At 40.2% G+C, this 17,571-nt stretch overlaps 1 protein-coding gene across 1 annotated transcript in view; it reads right to left on the minus strand.

The window, feature by feature from the left end:
- Positions 1-17,571, minus strand: part of helz (helicase with zinc finger) — a 72,669-nt gene that overhangs the window by 38,071 nt on the left and 17,027 nt on the right. Inside the window, exons 9-16 of the mRNA XM_012874169.3 lie at positions 14,114-14,221; positions 13,829-13,970; positions 11,020-11,175; positions 10,643-10,913; positions 8,004-8,130; positions 7,658-7,870; positions 6,218-6,348; positions 1,651-1,830 (exon numbers count right to left, since the gene is read on the minus strand). Of these exons, the coding sequence (XP_012729623.2) occupies positions 1,651-1,830; positions 6,218-6,348; positions 7,658-7,870; positions 8,004-8,130; positions 10,643-10,913; positions 11,020-11,175; positions 13,829-13,970; positions 14,114-14,221 (1,328 nt within the window). The remainder of the gene's footprint in view (positions 1-1,650; positions 1,831-6,217; positions 6,349-7,657; positions 7,871-8,003; positions 8,131-10,642; positions 10,914-11,019; positions 11,176-13,828; positions 13,971-14,113; positions 14,222-17,571) is intronic.

A 17,571-nucleotide genomic window follows, 5' to 3' on the forward strand; every position in this document is an offset into this window, starting at 1 on the left:
GCGTTTCACACACTATATGATTAGCGGGTGGATCTCAATTGTGCCGAAGGCGACCGCGTTCTCTTGTCTTTGCCTTTGAAGCATCCATAATTCATCACAGAACTCAATTTAAATGTATTCAAAGCGAAAGCAGTAATGAATATTATATTGCTAAACTTTTTAAGGCTATTTTCCCTTTACCCTTGCACACACTTGCTGTTCTCTTAATAAAAAAAGCAAAATGTAAGCCTCTGTTCAGGAGGGGGGGGGACTGTCCGAGATATTGCATTCATTTTTCATAAAGACTAGGGAACCAATTACCTGATGGCGCTACATCTGTTCCTTCCCAACTCAGGAAACTCTCGGATTTCCTGTGGGCAGCGGCACACGGTGCGGCGGCTCGATAATGAAGAAAAATGCCAGTAGGGGGACTCGTGCAATCTTATATTGTTGCACATCACTGTGGGGCCTGCAGAAGTGGCATAACTTGACTGACTGCCTCGCTCTATGCATGGACTGCCATTCAGGGGCCAGGAAGTAAACTGTAATCAAACTAACCATGTGCACTCAGCACAGATGACACAGAGTTGTCCAAATGACCAGTGGGCTTTTCTTTCAAGTGACAGAACGCGCAACAATGCAAAGACAAAGCTAATCGCTCGGCACAAACAGAACCCTGGAGGAATACCCGCGTACGGCCGAGTGAACAACGCTCCCGCCACATCTCATTTCTTAATTGACCTCCCTTAAAATTTGACACATTTATGTGCCAAGTCCCTGATGCTGTTACACAACAGCTTCCTACTCGGTTACATGGAAAAACTTTCTAAAAACATTCAAATAGGTTTGTGGTATTTTACTGTCTTTCATATTTAAGCCATTCTTTTTTTTTTTTTTTTAAACTAGGCAATACATTTTTTGACCATAGTCCCTTTCAGAAACAACTGTCCTTACAGGTGTGGGATGGACCCTCTACCTGACTTTTTCCTAATATTTAGAAAATGGCTCAGGCTCAGTAAGACTGAATAGAAAATGTCTGAACACAAACTTCTGAAACTTGCTACAGATTCTTAATCGGATGTTCAGCTGAATTTCGACTGAGCCTTTTGAACACATGGAATGGCTTTTTTTTTTTAACCCATTCATTAACCCACTGTCGTTCTGGCTGCATATTTAGGCTTGATGTCCTTCTGGGAAGTGAACCTGTGCCAGTCTCACATGTTGTGCACTCTAACAGGGTTTTTGTTTCAGGATTGCTCTGTAAATAGCTCCATCCTAAAGAAAAAAAAAATCTTAGCATGATGCCGTGTTTGCCCGTTTGCTGCATTCCTTAGATGGCTTTATTATTATCCTTACTGCTTTCAATGGTCGATTCCTTCATGCCACTCTTGCATAAAAGCCACATTTGTGTCATGCACAACCTATTGTCATATCCACAGATTCTCCCAACTGAGCTGTGCATGTCTGCAGCTCCTCCAAAGTTATAGTGTGCCTCCACGCTTGGCCATGCCTTGATGCTTACTGCACGGCGTTTCAGTGGGATTTGCTAATTACCACAGCGTTACAATCCCCATGCTCCTGTGAGATATTACTGCTGGTCAAAAGTTAAACGCAAAAGTAAACGAATCGTATTAAAAACAAAAAAAAAGCAAAGACGACAAGAGCACAAACCTGCTGTTGTCCTGGCGAAGGATGTGTTTGACAGCCTGCGCCAGGGTGAAGGTCTTGCCAGTACCATAAGGCCCGATGATGAGGATTGGGGGAAGAGAGATGGAGATGGGCGTGGTGATGGCCAGGACGGCCTCTTTCTGCTTGGCATTCAGACGGGGGTCCAGCTGCTCATCCCACTGCCTGCAAGGAGAGGGTGGAAGGACGCGGTTTTAGACTAAGTTATTTTAACCTTTTTGTCTTAACCTCACTGATGTCCAATATGCACACAAAACAACGCCTTACAGCAACTTGTGAGACAGGGCGTATGCACCGTTTCTGGGATCACCATAAAAATACCAATAAAGACGAAGCAACTATACAGAGTTCAAAGTCAATCTGTACGTAGAGGAGGTTGATGGACAAAAGGTGTTATTGAGCCAGGCAGTAGACATGGCAAATACACTGAGTACACTTCAAGGAGTTGGAAATAGAAAACGGCAACAAACGTTTCCTTTATTTGACCAAAGCCGCTCATGTTGTTGTTCTGGTTCTGCGTTATGCACCTCTATACACGTTTAATATTTCCATTCAGTTGAAAACGACGCCGCTTTTGACAGTCTGAACAACTTGTATCAGAAAAAACGTGAGCGTCGCAGTTGCGCATCGATGCTCGAATCCCCCAACCACCCCCTGCTGATCGGCTGCTAATAAACCTGCAATCATGATTCCCTTCACATCAGACAAATAAGCGGCAGCAGAGAAAGACTCTAAAGAGAGGCAGCACAAATTGAGAGAGACACAGAGGTGTGTGTACAAAACAGCTGCGCGTGCGACCGCAGACATGCTCGTGAGCGATCGAGTCGATGTGGACGTGGAGTGTACGCGTGTGCCTCTGCACATTAGTGTCCTCATTATAAAGGCCGAGTCCTCTGAAGCTGTGAATCCACCAACATCAATTGATTGAACTCCAACTGAGACATAAATGAGGGTATCTGTGTGCGTGTTTATATAAGATGAAGGTATAATGCTTGGAGTGGAAAAAAGACTAACCTTTTTTCTTAAACATAAACAAGTTTTACTTATTATTATTATGGGTTCAATCAATCCTTATCTTGCAGAAAACAAAGTAGTCCTTAATCACCGCAAGGAGAAGAGGCTCTGATTCAACTTCCTTATGTAATCCAAGGTACGTACAGTTACAGACTGAATTGTTCATACCACTTGGCAGTAAAATAAACGTGTGTCGTTTCGCCGCTCTTCTGGACAGATTCCTGCAGCGGAGCTCTAAGGAGGCTGTTCGTCAAGCTAACAACAGCTAGCATTAGCTTATGTTGTTCGGGAGGTTTATAGCTGCGCTGATGGACGTTCAGCAGCTTACTGACTTTTTCTATGTTGCTCTCAAACATCTGTCTCATTAAAAATGAGCGAAACGGTCTAATTTCAGCAGGATTTTGACAACTTTCAGCGTAGCGGTCCATTACGCTGAAACGTGTTAGCGAAAACCTCCAGCGGGGAAGGTACGGCTCAGACGCGCGTTATCCCGAACGCTTTGGGGGCGGAATACAGTTTCTTCCTGTCCCAAAACCTAAAAGGAGTCTAGAGAAATGTAAAAGATGGACAAAGGCTATGTGGCTGACCTCATGAGGAGCTGAACACAGCAGTGAACAACCGCAGCGCACGTTCGCCCTGTATTAAGGTAACCCAGTTTGTCTTCGTAAACTTGGGAAAAGAGGATCCTCATAAAAAGAGGATTGCGGGTTTTTTTTTAAGGTTTAAAGAGCAAAGCCTACTTCAGAGATGATTGTGAATGAGGCTGTGGTTTATTGCTGAAAAATTAGTGATTTCATTTATTTTACTCTTAAAATGGTTTCCCAGGCACAGATGTGTGCAAACCATTAAAGAAACTGTGCTGGTACTGGACCCCAGTTCACTTAAATCAAGTTCACTCTTTGGCTTTCATCAGAATTTCAATTATAACAAACTGTGACATAAATCCCGCTCTAGAGTCCCGGGGAAAAAAAGGGCTGCTGCCAAGAAAACCTCTGAGGGATTATAGTTGACTTTGTCTCTTGTCAATAAAGATTACCGTGTCTTTTCCCTCACCTGTCCGACATGAGAGGAAGAAAAACTGGGAGAATAACAAAAGCTTTTCCAAATGGCTGGTGAGTTTGCAAGGTGAGGGATGTACTCTTATCTCTCAAATTGAGGTGAAGTCCTCTCACTGATTTCTCAAACTTATGTGATGTGTTATGAAAAAAAAAAAAAAAAAAAAAAGAGTTACGACTATGACTGGGTTCATTTGCTGTGAAAAAAACAAGGATTTTCTGAGTACAAACTCTTTTCACTGCTTTTTATAATATTCTAAATGGCAGATGCAGCCCTGATCAGCATCTGTCTGCTGTGTGGGCATTTCCATTGGTTAAGTGATCAGAATCAGAAAAACTTTATTAATTCCATGAAGGATTGGGTTCAAAACCCATATGTTCAAGATTGCCTTTTCATTATGATTTCATATTACTTTCCTGTGTGTAGTTTGTGTTGTTTCTTTTCACTATGATGATGTTGCTTTTACCATTTATTGTTTTTACCTGTACAGTGTTTTGAAAGGCGCTTGAAATAAAATGTATTATTATTATAATATTATTAAGGGCAGCTACCGGAAAAACAGACAAGTATGTGCTACAACCTTTTATACACAATGGTCAGAAATGCACTTAATTCAAGTTTAAGAACCTAATTGCAGAAGGTATAAAAGATTTAGAATGAATAGTTTTGATCATAGGCATGTAATAACGCCGACCTGAGGGCATCACACTAAAACATGTCGATAAGACATGCATCTGATCCAAATTACAAATTCAGTATTCTGTTTGCATCAAGACAAATGCTTTAATATGCAGTAGACCGATTGTAATTACATGCACTAGAAATTGTTTTGCTCAACAGAACTGGTCATATTCTCTCAGTATTTCATACCTTCTGATAAAACGGAATACTTCATGAGCTTAATTTGTGAAGAGGAAGGATTTGTTACTGAAGAGAAGCATTTCAATGTACAGCCAACTGAGCAAAGGAGATAACACAAAATAGGTAATTGGAATGTTTGGTTGTAAAAAAAAAAAACAGCAATGGTCTTAGAAAGTATTTTAATTAACTGCAACCTGCAAAAGCCTTATTATGGGATGGATTTGGTGGCTTTTCAAATGCCTTTATTGCCTCTTTTAAACAAATAAATAAATATTTCCCTTTATTGTCTCACAGAAAGGAAATGTGTCTCTGCCTTTAACCCATCCCTTAGGGAGCAGAGCACCGCCTACACTGAGTGGCGCCTGGGGAGCAATCTGGGGCTAAGGGTCTTGCTCATGGTGGCAGTCTGTAGGAATCGAACCGGATTCTCAGAACTCAAGGCGCGCTACTCTCACCACCAGGCCTCAACTCCCCCCCCTCATGATTATTGTTGTAGTTTTTGGTGAAACATTCAGTAGTAGGTTGCTATGGAAGATAAATACACAGTGAGAAAGTAGGAAAGCCCACCTTTATTGCATTATTATTCTGAATGCAGGGATAAAATGCTTTTAATTAAAGATGTAAGGCATTGGGTGGAGATCAAAATCGGACAATCTTTCGGATTGACAAGCCTGACAGATGAACAGAGAGCCTTAAACTCAAAAATCCCTTTATTTTCAGATCTGTGAACACACCGCCCTAACGGCTTGAACTGACAACGCTATTTTGTGTGCAAGTTGGTTTACTGGTCATTTGAAGTTAGCCATGTTCAGTCACACTGAGCTGCTCAAAGTAATTCAGAGGAAGCACTGCGATGAAAGAAAACAGAAGGTTTTTAAGGGCAGTTGCACTTTCTACAGAGAACTGTCGGCCAATCATTCAGCCTGCTCCTTTAAACAGAAAGAGCAGGTACCAGGAAGTCTAAATGTAATAGTCTTTTCTTTTGTAGTTTCATCCTCTATCCGTCATGGAACATGCTGGATCTGGAAATATGAACTGCATTTATGAAACCTGAGCTATAAAAAGGTAAAAGTTCACATTGTTGCATTGTGTAACGTGGGTTGGATTTGTGGTTGAGAGAAAGTGGCGGTAATATTTAGCAGGACAGTCAAAAACAACCATACTGGTTTCCATTATACTTGTCCTTAATTAAACACTCTTCCTCTTCCTCATATAAAGGCCGAGTTGTAAGGCCGCCGCTTCAACATACATGAAGAACAGAGTCTGTGCAACTCGTCGCTTTTGAGTTAGGAAGATTAAAATATAAAGTTCATCTCAAAGTCCGCACATACATCAGCAAGCATGCGTCTCCAGTAACGCTCTACGGAGAGCAGCGGCGCATACCTGTGACATCACTAAAGAGACGCCACACAAAGACAATTGTGACAATAGAAAGAAAACCACTTTTTTTAGTAATACTTTCAATTCCCATTACTAATAGAAGGTTCTTTAAATGGTTTACAATTGGTTTTAAAAGGAAAATACTCCCCTGATTTATAGAAACCGCTGTTCACATACACAGTTTGAATCCACGTACGTGTGTGTGTGTGTGTGTGTGATGGTACACATGCTGGATACGTACCTGTTTGGGCTCCAGGGGATGGTGGGGACAAGGCTAACATCGGGGAAAAGGATGGTGTTGTCTTTGATGCGATCCAGGGCGTAGTGCATCTCGCACAGTGGCTGTCTGTTGAGCTGAAACTGGAGCTCCACCTGAAACAGGCAGCAGAGAGCTCGCTTATTGTCAGGGTCCGACTACAGGCCACAGGTGCTTTAACTTAAAAAACACATTACAACCTCGGATAGCAACGCAAAAAGTATTTGGTTTGTCAGCTATGTCAGCACCGTTCTCACTAAGTCACTGAGCAGGCTGGAAATGAGTGAGCAAGAGAAGCTAAAGACAACAAATGGAAAAATAATGGGAAGATTAAAAAGCATTAGGGGGAGGATATAAAACTCTGAAGTACTTATTTTAGTAAACACTCACAATGGGGTGCCAAGCTGTTGCACACAACTAGTAAATTTAAATCTTCTCAAAATTCTACACTTTCCTGTACTTGGACCTTTTTTTACAGATTTTTTTTTTTTTTTTTTCAAATACGTCTTCATTTTCTCATCCAATCTTTTAGACGTAAGTGTAAGTAAGTACTTATTTATTTAAATATTTTTCCAGACTCTGTTGGCACCCCTGAATTATTCATGCTACACAGTGATAGCCTGAGGGTTATTTTATGACTCTTAAGACAGAGCCTTGTTTCAATTTCTGATGTTTTGGCTGGAGAAGAGAAAAACATGAAGATGAAGCAATTGATGGAAAGCAACTTTAAAAAAAAAAAAAAACATCTGAAAAATTATTTTGGTTTACCAAACAATGCTAACAAATTACACTGGTGACTTTTCTCCAGGGATTTCCTCTCTCTCTTTTTGTTTCTTATCGAAAATTACAAAACAGACAAACATGTCAGTTAAGTTTAAACCAGAGTAGAGCTGGGCGATAATTCCATAACAATATATATTGATCGATAGACGTATATCGATGATCTAAAAAAAAAAAAGTTCAATAGAACAGTTTTCCTTCCTTTTGCATTCTAGCCTATCATGTAGGTTAATATTACATCATTACATCATCCCAACCAATCACAAACGCAGACCCAGAAATGCTCTGTCACCAGGCTCCGCCCCCAACAAATAGTTTAGAGAGCATTTTGTTTTTTCATTTTGAAAATAATTGTAGTTTTGGTAAAAAGTTGGTTGAATAAAGGGTTGAGTTTAAATTCCGCGTTTGTGTGTTCTTTATCTAAAAACAGGTCGCTAAGCAACAGCATAAAATGGCCAGAGCTGCGCTTAAAATGTTTTGAATTTGTTGATAATTATCGATATGGATCAATATGATTTATATTTTATCGATATGCTTTTTTTTCCTATATCGTCCAGCCTTACACCAGAGGGAAAGAGCAGCCTATAAATGTTTTCCTGGTGATGACAGTGAAACAGAAGTCCTGTTTAACTTTTGCAGCAATACCTGTATTTCTCTGTCGGGCAGCAGCATCAGCTCCTCACAGCAGCTCTTGCAAATCCTCAGGAAGATGTAATCCTTGGTCTTCTCCTCAATCACAGCCTCATAGACGCGCTCTTTGACACCAGAAGGAGCCTGACCGCCGAAGCCTTCACGTCCCAACGGAAGCAGCAGAACTGAGTTCACCTTGGTCATTACTAGTCTCCCCGCCAGAGTGTCCTGACAAAAAGGGGGGAAAAAATACAGTTTAGGAAAGATGGCAAGCAGTTGCTTTCTGCTGACTTACATAAAAAAAAGATGCAATGGTTGTTCTTTCTGGGGTGAAAGGACACATATTTCACTTTTTGTTTACCTCAGAAAGTGTTTCAGTGAGTTTGAAGCGTGCAAAGAGCTGTCCGTTCTGAGCATACTTGGCTCCGACAGAGATGCCAGTTAGCATGAAGCTGGTTACCAGCTGAAGGTTCGCCTTGATGTTGAACCTGGTGGACGAACATGAGCCTCAGTTATGTGAGGTAAACTTTTCAGTCTAACCCCAAAAAAAATAGACTAAAAAAAAAACAAGCCCCGAGGAAAATAAACAACGGCTGACTTATTTATATAAGATGATCTGTGTGAGAGAAACAAAAGCTTTATTCAGAGGCAAATTCAAGTGTTATTGGGGAGAGAAAAAAGAAATACTAGTTCAGACTGTTAAAAGATTTTCTCTTTGGTCTCTGTGGAATTTAAACTGATGAAATAGGAAGACATTTTCTTTATGAACTTTGATGGATGATTGACTTCACCAAATGAGGTAACACAAAGTATAGACAGCGTATAGAGGTTTAACACAAACGTGACTACATGAAATATAGTCGTGTCACACAACCGAACTTCTGAGTTTCCTCTGAATATAGTCTTTTCAAAGGATTAAGTCACATAAAGCACTAATACTTAAAAACTTAAAACACACTAGAGTATGTTTATTTTGGTATTGATGTTATTTAAAGTTTGAAAGAGCCCTTAATTCCAGTAAGATAAACACATCTAAAAAGGAAAATCTTTCCTTCAAAAGAAGATTAGCATTGGAAAAAAAACTAAAAGAGATAATATGAATACACAACAGAAACATTGATTTTATACCAACAAAGAAAGGAAGGATCCCTTTTCAAGTCTTTATTTTAGGTCCTTGTGTTTCAGTATTTATTCTTGTGAATGAATGGACCAAGTTTAAAAGATTTTTTTATACTGAATAAACCAATTAAATAAATAAAGTTAAAAGTAAAAAGCTGTTTTTGAGATATTAACGCTACATGCCTAACGCTGCGAATTTATGAGGGTCAAGCCTGACACCTTGTGGTGGTTTAGCATTTCATCGCAGCACTTGAACTACTTGATGTTATACGAAACCCATGGAGGTGAATGCATGCTAAACCAAGATCAACACATAAAGCAAAAAATAAATAAAATACAGTCACTCTGCAAAAGCATTAATAGCTTTATCCTATAAACTTATTCAAATGCATTCACATTACAACCACAGACTTCATATTAGGAATCAATTGTTGAAATAAATCCAGAAAAACTTCCCTCTGCAGTTTTCTACAAGCAAGCATGTGGAAGAAGGCACAAAAGGCACAAAAACTCAAGTTTCTGGCCTAGATACAAAATTCTATTTGCAGTGGAAAACCAAGACCCAGAACACAGCGTGCCCAAAGCGGAAAAACCGAGCTGACAGCATCACGCTCGGTCCCTGATGCTTCAACAGGGAGTGTGGAGCTGGTTGAAGGTCATAGGGATATAGCTGGAGCTAATGTCATGCTTAACCTAGAAGAAAACCTTTTAGAGGCTGCAGAACATGTATACAAAGACCCTAATCTGCCACGTTGTCCTTTCGCTGCAAATAATTAAGTTATTCTTATACAAATTGCATTTGTTTTAGTTTATTCCATATAATACAATTCTACATCTACTTATGTCAACAGTATGTTTGCCTATGTGTAGCACCTCATCAAAGAAAATTCCTCATACGTATGTGTAAACTATGCATTGGCTATAAAACTCATTCTGATACTGAAACATACAGCCAAGGATACAGAGGAGTGGTTTGGAGCAAAAGCAAATCCCCAGGAAAGAACGGCCTAAATTTCAAAGCTAAGTGTTGGCAAAACTTGAAAACAGATGTTTAGAGACACTACTTATCCAATTTGACTGAATTCAAGCAATTTTTTTATGTGAGCAGAACTTTCAGTGTCTAGTAAAAATCCAGTAGAAACATACCCAAAAGGTGGTTCTATGAACTGTTAAATCAGGGGGCTGAATAAAAAGCTAGCTAGCCATTTGTAAAATTAAATAGAAAACCATCCGTCATGTTCCCTCTACTTCACAATTATGTGCTACTCGGTGTTTTAGTATCAAACAGAACCCAGATAAAATGCACTGAATTCTGGGGTTGTAATATGACAAAATGTTAAAAAGGTTTTTTGTTTTGTTTTGTAGAAAACTCTCAGTGGTCTGTGTTTTACCGGTTCTAGACCACGTTTAGCAGGTGGCCTGGGTGGGGCCAGTGTTTTTTTAATGGGAGCACAGAACAAAAAAAAAAAACCAGGGCAATTGTTCATTGTTTAATAGATTAAGTGACGTAAAGAGCCACTTAGGGCTTTGGAACTGCCTGGACCTGATCTAGCAGATGAAAACTGTGATGCTAGCTCAATATGGCTGAAGTTAAATGTAAAACAGCTTAATTTTTAATTCGCTGTCAGAGTAAAACTGTAAGGGTAAAGAACTAAAATTGTTCCAAAAGACCAATCAGTTACAGCTACTTTGCCAGCACGTTATTGTAATAAATGTATTTAACGTTATGTCTTTAGTACAGAGGCCAGGACCAAGAGCACTGGCCCCTGCTGGCCCGTCCAGAACCGCCCCCCCTGGAATTTACCACCCATAACGTTAACATAAAAGGAGACAGGAGAACAACCATTAAAGAGATGAAGTGCTGAACGTTTTTCTACTCACTTGCTGACTTCCTTGTACTGAGCGATCTCTTCTATATAGAGCAGGTCATGCAGCCGGGCCTGGTAGTTGTCTTTGGTTAGAGTCTTGTCCATGACCGACTGGGTGAAGAGCTGGTCGGCTGACAGAGGTATATGGTAGCGAGCGAGGAGGCTCCTCTCCAGGTCGGCCATGGTTTCATTGGGCGTGAATTCCACGATGGTTTTACAGGAAGAGTCCCAGCGCTTGGCGGTCATCAGGAGCTGCTGCCTGGCAGCCAATAGGTGTTCCAAGTCTGTAAAACGCAGGGAAACCAGGAAGTGGCGCCGCATAAACAGGTGAGACAACACAAATGAGGCTAGTCCTTCCATTTCTAGCTAATCCTGCTATTTCCACCATACCTTCAATCGAGGCAGCGTCCACCATGATCCTCTTCATCAACACCGGCTCGGAGCCAAAGTCAAACACGATTGTCTGTCTGAAGGTGCCGAAGATCTCAGTGCTGAAGCCCACAGCGACTTTATAGATGCAATGATCAAGACCATTGTCGGCTCCAACTGTCAAAACAGATATTTGTTTTAGTGAGTGAGTTTCAGCTTGCAATCCATAGTTCACAAACAAAGAAAGCCACCTGAGGCTGAAAGCGGTGATTAAAAATCAACACAGGTTGTGACTTTTACCGTCTATAAATGTAGGACATGTTGATGAAAAACTAAATACAACCATTTCATCACAGTTACTCACAAATAAAAAAGGTATCTTCCCTTTAACTGTCCATTGGGGACATTGTCATATAATTTGCATATTTGTTCATACATTTGGTCCAGGCTTGAGGAGAGATTTTGCCCAGAAAAAGTTATTAAAAATAATTAATAATAGTGATTAAATGTGTCATTTTAGCACAACAGTTTCAGGGACAAAAACAACATTTTGGTGACGAGGTAGCAGCTGTTGTGGTGTGCCTGTGAGACAGCGCTGAGGGAAAAAGGAACCCTCCTAGCAGCTCTCACTGCTGCCTCAATACAGTGACTCCACAACGACTGGTGCTTTTGGCAAAGTTGCCATTAAAACAGAAAAAGTTGCTCAGTCGTTGCAAGTCGCTTTTTGAAGGAAAATTCTGATAAGTCGCTAAATATAGCAACAAAGACGCTAAATGGGCAACACTGGACCGTCCTCTGAAGTTTTCCTTCTCTCCTAACAGCAGTGCACCGGTAGCCGCTAGCAGCTTTGAAGCCAGACAGGAAGAAGCAGGCCATGTTGGTTTTTCAAAATAAAGAACATCTTAACTTTTCATGATATTTAAATTCATTTCAAACTAGGATGATGGTAATAACCCTATAATAAATAGTGTATATATAGCTCATATACTTTATATTGCTTTAACATGTATATTAAAAAAAAAATTATTCTGAAGGTGTGGCGGCTTTTATTTAGCCGTGGTGGTGCGCCACGATTAATTACATGTAGTGGAAACCCTGCAACATGTTTTACATGGATACAAATGATCAAAGGTGAAGACCCAACCTAAATTGCTTCAAATGCTGCTTTTTGTAGAGGTAACTGAGCTGGGCTTTTATGAAATTTAAAAGGATTAAAAAAAGAAGATATGAATATGAATTAGCAAGCATAATTTTGATTAAAGCAGTACTTGATTCACATATATTCACCCATTACAAGGAGGCCAAAAGAAAGATATAGCGTCCTGAATCAAACTTTATGTACAAACAAGAATTTAGAAAAGACTGAATGTTCTGATGTGCCTAAGTATGAATATAACAGCTAGAGAGCAATAACGGTAAAAACAAGCCTGCAATAGCTGCTAAAACTTCTGAACCCTGAACAGAGGATTTAAAGGTTAATGTGGCTATTCATTTGTGGGGAAAACTGTTATTACAGCTATAAATAGAAAGACAATGCCTAACTTTTCCTTTTGGCCTTTGTGAGCCACGCAACCATACATGCATCAGTTAGGATGGGTGCACATTTGAGCTCTGCGGCATGAAGGAGGAGGAGTGGTCACAGAGTTTTCTTTTGGGGTGTAACAAACAAGGTTCTCAGAAAAACACGTTGGGAACCAGTAATCTAGAGCTGTGCAGAATGGCTGGTGTTTACTAGACGACAACAGAACAAGCACCTTCATCATAAGCTAACAGTTTAGTTTTTGTGATTCATTCAGCCAGAAAACAGAAGCTGTCGTGTTTCTGGCTATACTTTTCACGAGCCTGCAAAGGCTGCTCTGTGACTACCTCGTTTTTTACCCGAGCATTTTATAAGCGTTTGATCACCTTAAACTTCTCCATGATTATTCTGTAATTCCATACATAAAAATTGCATGGTTGAATCAGGCAGGGCTTTAGTGGTGATTGAATCAGGGCTACTGACTTGACTTTGGTCAAAGTTTTACAAATTTCATCACAAATTACAATCTGTGATAGCAGATGTTTGTGATATTTTTCGGACTGCAAGGCGTACTTAAAATCCTTACATTTTCTCAATAAGTAATGATGCGCCTTATATGATTACCGTTGTGCTTACTGACCGATTTTATGTGGTACAATGTGCTCAAAAATCTGTTAAAATGTGTAAAACTCTGGTTAGCAACAAAGCCGCTCCGCTCAATGGATATTCAAAGCATTACGGTACGCTGTGTCACTACCTGCATGGACCCCTGAGCTATCTACAAGACTGCCTGACTGTAATGCCTAAACCAGAAACGCATTCATGTAAGGCAGCCCGCGCCAGGAGTACGCACTAGCAACAATAAACCAAGTTAATTCAATATAAAAGTTACGTTTATTTTGGCCTTATTGTTAGAAACAAGGCAGTGTAATCCAACTACTATGTCCTCTCAACAGAGACGGATAGCTCTCTCTCTGATGAGAGTTGTGTACGTGAAAGAGCGGAATGATATTACACACTTGGGAAGAATATTTAAGGCGCCTTATAATCTGGTGCTCCTTATAGTCCGAAAAATAGGGTAGGTAGGACCCTAATTGATTTTACGGTCTTTATTTGGTTGACCATTCAATATGACTGACTGCAACAAATGATGATCTAGAATTTCAGAGTCCCCCTTCCTTAAATACATCCAGTGTTATCTCATACCTACAAACTAAGAGCAAAGCATCTCTTTGTTTACATCTCTGTCAGATTCAAGCTCCAGTCAAACCCAGAGCACAATCCTAATCATGATGAATGAATATAACCAACCCGCTGATTCCTCTCCTGGCGTCCACTCTTGGCATCCTTTGGGAACCGTCTGGAGGCGGTCCCCAGCCGAAACGCCAGTGATGAAGAAGTGTGGCCGATGGGCATCATACAGCAAGGCAATGCGGAACAGCTTTCTGGCCGGCTGGTAAAGAAAGAACAATACAGCGTGAAAAGATAAGATTATATTTTAGTTTCACTAAAAAACATCAAGTACAAAAATAAACTGTGTTTTCTTGTATTTAAAAAGGATCCACGAAGACAAACCGGTGAACGAATCGTTTTTACCTTGCACAATAAGGAAAAGATCCAGGAGTGGGAGGACTTTTTAGAGGTGACCGTCACAGAAAGGTTGGAGCTGGTTTCAACAGTCACTCCTTCTAAACTGTCACTTAACTAGAAGAACAAAAGACAACGAATTATTAGTCAGAAAAAGGTTTTTGAATTAAAAGAAACAAAAGCACAGTTAATCTCATGGCAATTTAAGCAGCCATACAGTTCTCAATTAAGAGTGCTCTCAGTGTATCAAAACAGCAGTGAGAGAAAACTTCTGTGTAGCGTCACAAGAACAGAGACAAATCTGAAAGTTTAAAAATATATTTTTTTCAAATTCAACTCAGATTGTACTATGCTTCGCCAATAAGGCCTAATTAAAAAGATGAGGCCATTTACAAAGATCTGTTTACAAACTCTATGTAAAGACAAATTTAGTGTTAATGTTTTTTCCCCCTTTATATAGTATAAAAAAAATTATTTATGGGTTTCAGGTCTTCAACTTGACTGGCCCCGACTGGTCACCAGGGGATATGAAACTATCTTTTTTGCAATGACCGAAAGCACCAAACCATTTTTAGCTTCACCAAGTCAAACTGAAGACTACACTCTTCATTGTGGACGACTTCCTGAGAAAAGGATATTTAATGTTGACGACTTTCAGTAATGATGAGGTGTTAAAAATGAAGTCAGAGAAGGAAACTGTAGTCTAAGGCTGGGTGACATGGCTTAAATATAAAATCTCAGATTTTATTATACCAAATCCAATAAATTGATATTTCTCCTCCTTTTCATTTAAAGGCATACTATGCAACATTTTTCAGTTAATTAATGTGTTCCATACCATTTTGGATGATTAAATGAGTCATTTCAGGTCGAAAAAAGGTTTTCTCGGCCGCCCTGGGGGTCTGTGGGGGAAATACCGCACTTGCAAGAGCAAGAGCTCACGGCCCGCACTCACAGAAGTCTCGCTTTACGGGGAGAACTCCATGTGTTTTTGCCCTGCCATTCACTATATGCACGCGCGAAAGCAACAACATAAACATGCAAGCATATCGAGTTTTATTTTTATTATTATTATTATTATTATTATTATTATTATTTTTTTTTTTTTTATTTTTTTTTTTATGTTGGCGAGACGCTACCGCGGCAGCCGCGGCGAGGCGGCGGCGGCGGCCGCGGCTTGGCGAGGCGGTGGCGGTAGCGTCTCGCCAACATAAAAAAAAAAAAAAAAATAATAATAATAATAATAATAAAACGGACGAGGCGGCTGCGGCAGGGGCCGCGGCTTGGCGAGGCGGCGGCGGCAGCGGCCGCCGCCTCGCCAAGATAGCGCTGCGGGAAGCTTGATGTTCATACCTTCACTGTGTTAGTCATTGTTTGTACTGCCGTTTTTTCCACTTTTAGTTGCGTTTGCCTGTCTGCTAAGCTCAAAACAACCGCGCCTGGCTTGTCGGAGAAACCAGAACAGCTGAGCATCTTTACGACAGTGCACTTTTACTTTCGCCCTCTGGGGGGAGCCTCGCTGGAAAATCAACCCCGGTTGCATAGTATACCTTTAACAAAAAGATATGAAAGAAATTATTTTTAACATTTATTTAAAGCATTTTATCTGGGCGTTGACCTGAATTCAAAGTGCAACTAAATACAAGATGTGAAACATGTTTGTTTCACAACAAGATGGCGGCCCTGAAAATTTAAAAAATGTTTGCTGCTAGTGGTTTAACAAAATGAGCTAACAACAGGCTTCACTTCACTTGTATAACTTCAAACTAACTTAAAAATAAGTAAACAAACTAATTGAAGCTTCTTGTCTTAAGGGAAAAAGTTTCCTCTTTACAATATTTTGACAATATATTTTCCTAAACATATATTCAGCATTGCATGCCATCTCCTGATGGAAGCCCAAAGAGTTCATTTGCAAAATAAAATCCTGATTTTCCAACACTATAGGATGTGTTGAGACATGTCTGTGGCTCATGAGCAGCGAGAGCACCAGCGGGGCTTTCCATAGATAACAGGAAAGCTTAGGCCTAGTCCACACCTAGCAGGATATCTGGGAAAGACGAGACCTTTTTCATGCGGTTATGCCTTTCAGCCACACACAGACGGCATTATACATCCCTTAAAACGAATGATCCTAAGAACAAAGTGGAGATTTATAAAAGCTCCAGTTTTGAGCCTGCGTGTGTGCATGAAAAGACGGATATTAATGTCTGCCTCATCACGGTCTGCGATGAATATTGTTGCGCTGTGTCACGCATGTGCGACCATTGTTTATACACTTGGCCAGATAGTGGAGTTAAAAATGAATCTTGTCAGAGAGGTGCTGATTTTTACATTGCTTCAGACACTTTTTGTTGGTACTTGGGCTTTTTTTTTTTTACAAGCCCAACTGCTGCAATACAGTGAGGGGCGGAGGAGAAAGAGCGATCGTAGATCAGCTGCATTGCATACATATGCCGCCGGCAGCTTTGGACCAGAGCCTGGACACTCTGCTGGCTGGGGGGAAAACTGAGAAGGAAATGATCTTCCCACTGGACCGTGTCCACTCGATATTTACTTCGGACACTTTGATTTCCATTGTTAAATGAGGGTTATTTCACTTCTTATGTGGGGAAACTCATTTGATGACCCCGTTGGGTAATGCTCTAAAAAAAAAAAAAAAAAAAAAAGTGCCAATATATCAACATAGTTGCTTTGACACAATCCCCAGTTGACACTGTCTTGAGTTTTATTAACTTTACATTCTAATATGGTGTTAAAAAGAACCTCAACTTCTTTATCTGTCCACAATTTTGAACCATGATTGATTCCTAAGAGGAAGTCGTGGTTGTTTTGAAGGATTCTGATTGGCTGACATAAGTTTTACTTTTGCCCTACACTGCCCCCTATGCTTCTGGCATATTTTTAAAATACTCAGTGGCATATTTCTGCGGGTTGGTGTGGATGAAAACTTAAAAAAAAAAAAAAACTCCCGTGTGTTTGTTGTTTTTAAAAACCTTGTGGGGGAGATTATTAGGGGAGATATTTGTTTTTTTAAAAACCCTGCCGTAAGTGTGGATACTGTCCCACACAACACGCCCACTGACCTTAGGGTTAGGGGACAGGGAAAGGCGTACTTAGCGCGGCGCATGTTTTTTTGGCGGCGGCTGCTGCTTATTTGAGTGCACACATTTTCTCTGTTTTATCTTTCTGAGCATTTAACCTCTGCTTAGGAACATGCTTTAGTTTGGTAATGTCGGTCTTTTAGAAACCTCAGAAGTATCTACACTCTATAATATACATGTTTGTGCAACGTTAATCACGCTAAATGCTAATTTAATGACAAAGACAACTTGGAATAGTATAAAACAGACGTGAAAAAGCATAACCTCTGCTCCTCATGCAAACAGATGGTCAATCAGTGCCTGATAAACTGTTAAAAGTTCATAAAGAGAAATTGACATTAGCTAAAATCCTCATTGGAAGGT

Source organism: Fundulus heteroclitus, chromosome 13 (genome assembly GCF_011125445.2).
Source record: "Fundulus heteroclitus isolate FHET01 chromosome 13, MU-UCD_Fhet_4.1, whole genome shotgun sequence".
In the NCBI taxonomy this organism is placed as follows: domain Eukaryota; kingdom Metazoa; phylum Chordata; class Actinopteri; order Cyprinodontiformes; family Fundulidae; genus Fundulus; species Fundulus heteroclitus.